The sequence below is a fragment of the Microtus ochrogaster genome, unplaced genomic scaffold (assembly GCF_000317375.1).
Source record: "Microtus ochrogaster isolate Prairie Vole_2 unplaced genomic scaffold, MicOch1.0 UNK41, whole genome shotgun sequence".
Classification (NCBI taxonomy): domain Eukaryota; kingdom Metazoa; phylum Chordata; class Mammalia; order Rodentia; family Cricetidae; genus Microtus; species Microtus ochrogaster.
The window spans coordinates 379,898-381,614 of record NW_004949139.1 but is presented as its reverse complement, the minus strand read 5'-3'; the positions used below and the strand labels follow the sequence as shown (position 1 = coordinate 381,614).

Genomic DNA, 1,717 nt, shown 5'->3' with positions numbered 1-1,717 from the left:
GAGGGTAGCTGGGCCCCCGGCACAGCCTGGGGAGTGCAAAGCCGCACGCTCTCCGGGGTACGCCAAGCGCAGGAGCGACTGGCTAGGGGAGCAGCTTCATCCAGTAGTGGGCTTTTGTGGCAGCAGTTTCGGCAACAGGTGTGCAGAGGTGGGTGCATCCGGGGAACTTGAGAGGGAGTGTGCTCCTGACTGTAAGGTCTGTGTCAGAGCTTGGAGAGGGGAATGAGCTAGAGGAGAAACACAAGAGGCTAAGGCTTCCACTCTCGGTGTGCCAGCCCTAGTTACGCAGCTAGAGGAGAAACACAAGAGGCTAAGGTTTCCACTCTCGGTGTGCCAGCCCTAGTTGCGCAGGTGGGGGAAGGGCAGAGGCGCCTCTTTAAAAGGCACCTGGACTCCATCCAATCTAAGCTCCATCACATACAAGGGTGTGCCACTTACCCCTCCCACCTCAATTAGACCACCTGTAAAATAAAGGTCTCCACTTAACAGGGCTGTCTGGGGAGGTTTGCAGTGGCGGGCAAACCCTTTTGGAATCATCTGCGTGCGCGAGGGCAGGGGTTGTCTTTAAAGACTAAACGTGCATTCCCCCCCCCCCCCAGTATTGATTCTGAGTAGGCCTGATCCTGCATACCGTGCGGTGGTTTTTTATTTGGTTGGTTTTGGCTGGCCTGGAACTCATTATGTAGACCAAGTTAGCTTCTAATTCGCAGAGCTCTGCCTGCCTTTGTCTCCCAGTTGCTAGGATTAAAGGCTATGCCACAACACCTTATTGGCACTGCATCTTCTAAAAGCTCTTGAAGAGAAGCTGAAATGACTGGGTGTGGATCCTGGCCCCACTGCTTCGTAGTCAAGGAGGTCTATGTAGGCTGGACTTCTGCGAGCCCCAGTTTCTCTGTTTCTAAAACAGGAATGAAGGCAGGGATGGTTGGGAAGCTGGATGAAGGCAGAGAAGTGTACCAAGCACACAGTGCTCAATGGCACAGCCCCTGCGGGGTTCCAGTGTGAAGGAGGCTCTTTTATCATGGAAATTCACTGCCCTAACTCGGGTACTTTGTGCTGGTCCCATTTTCTAACACTTTATGAGCTTTTAGAATTCCTCACTCTATCCTTACCTGTCTCATTCATAGAGCAGAGACTTAGCAAGGTCTGGCTCTCACCCCCGTCCTGTCCTATTGGGTGGCTGCCCGCTGACCCCAGTGGGACAGTGTGCCCATTCTCTACAGGAGCAGAGCCTTGTGGGGTGGGCGGAAGGTGCCTGGCCTATGTTTGTTGACAAAGACAAGCTTGCATGGTTCTAGGGAGGGTAGGGCTGGGGGCTTCATTCTCAGGAGCTGCACTGAATCGTGAAGTTTGTGTGTCCTGGCTTTTCTGACAGGTCCCACCCGGCTCCACCCTGGAAAGCTCTTTTGAAGAAATGGCCCTGGTGAGGAGTGGCTGGCTGTGGAGACAGAGTGAGTGTTGCTGGGTCAAGTCCTTGTCTGCCTTGTGCCTGATTCTGGGGCGCGGTGGGAAGGAGAGACACTGCTCTACACATCATGGCAGACCTTTCTCCCTACACCAGAACCTTCTGGTCTTCTCTTCCCATTCCTGGCTGTCGTTTGAGGAACCCCCTCCTCCCCTGCATCACTAAAGCTGGGTTAGAGGCTCCCTGCTCAGCGCCCACACTGACTGATAGTACCGCTGTTGTCACCTGTCTTATTCCCACCTCCCTGCTCAG

At 54.2% G+C, this 1,717-nt stretch overlaps 1 protein-coding gene across 6 annotated transcripts in view; it reads left to right on the top strand.

Moving 5' to 3' along the window:
• Positions 1-1,717, top strand: part of Plekhb1 (pleckstrin homology domain containing B1) — a 14,561-nt gene continuing 12,844 nt past the window's right edge. The window contains exons 1-3 of one of the 6 annotated variants that reach the window (XM_026790110.1): positions 1-138; positions 908-1,046; positions 1,376-1,451. In XM_026790110.1, the coding sequence (XP_026645911.1) occupies positions 975-1,046; positions 1,376-1,451 (148 nt within the window). In that variant the 5' untranslated portion in view covers positions 1-138; positions 908-974. Of the gene's footprint in view, positions 149-907; positions 1,047-1,375; positions 1,452-1,717 lie in introns of all 6 variants that reach the window. The other 5 variants (XM_026790109.1, XM_013354367.2, XM_005368771.3 and 2 more) reach the window with 5 other exon arrangements.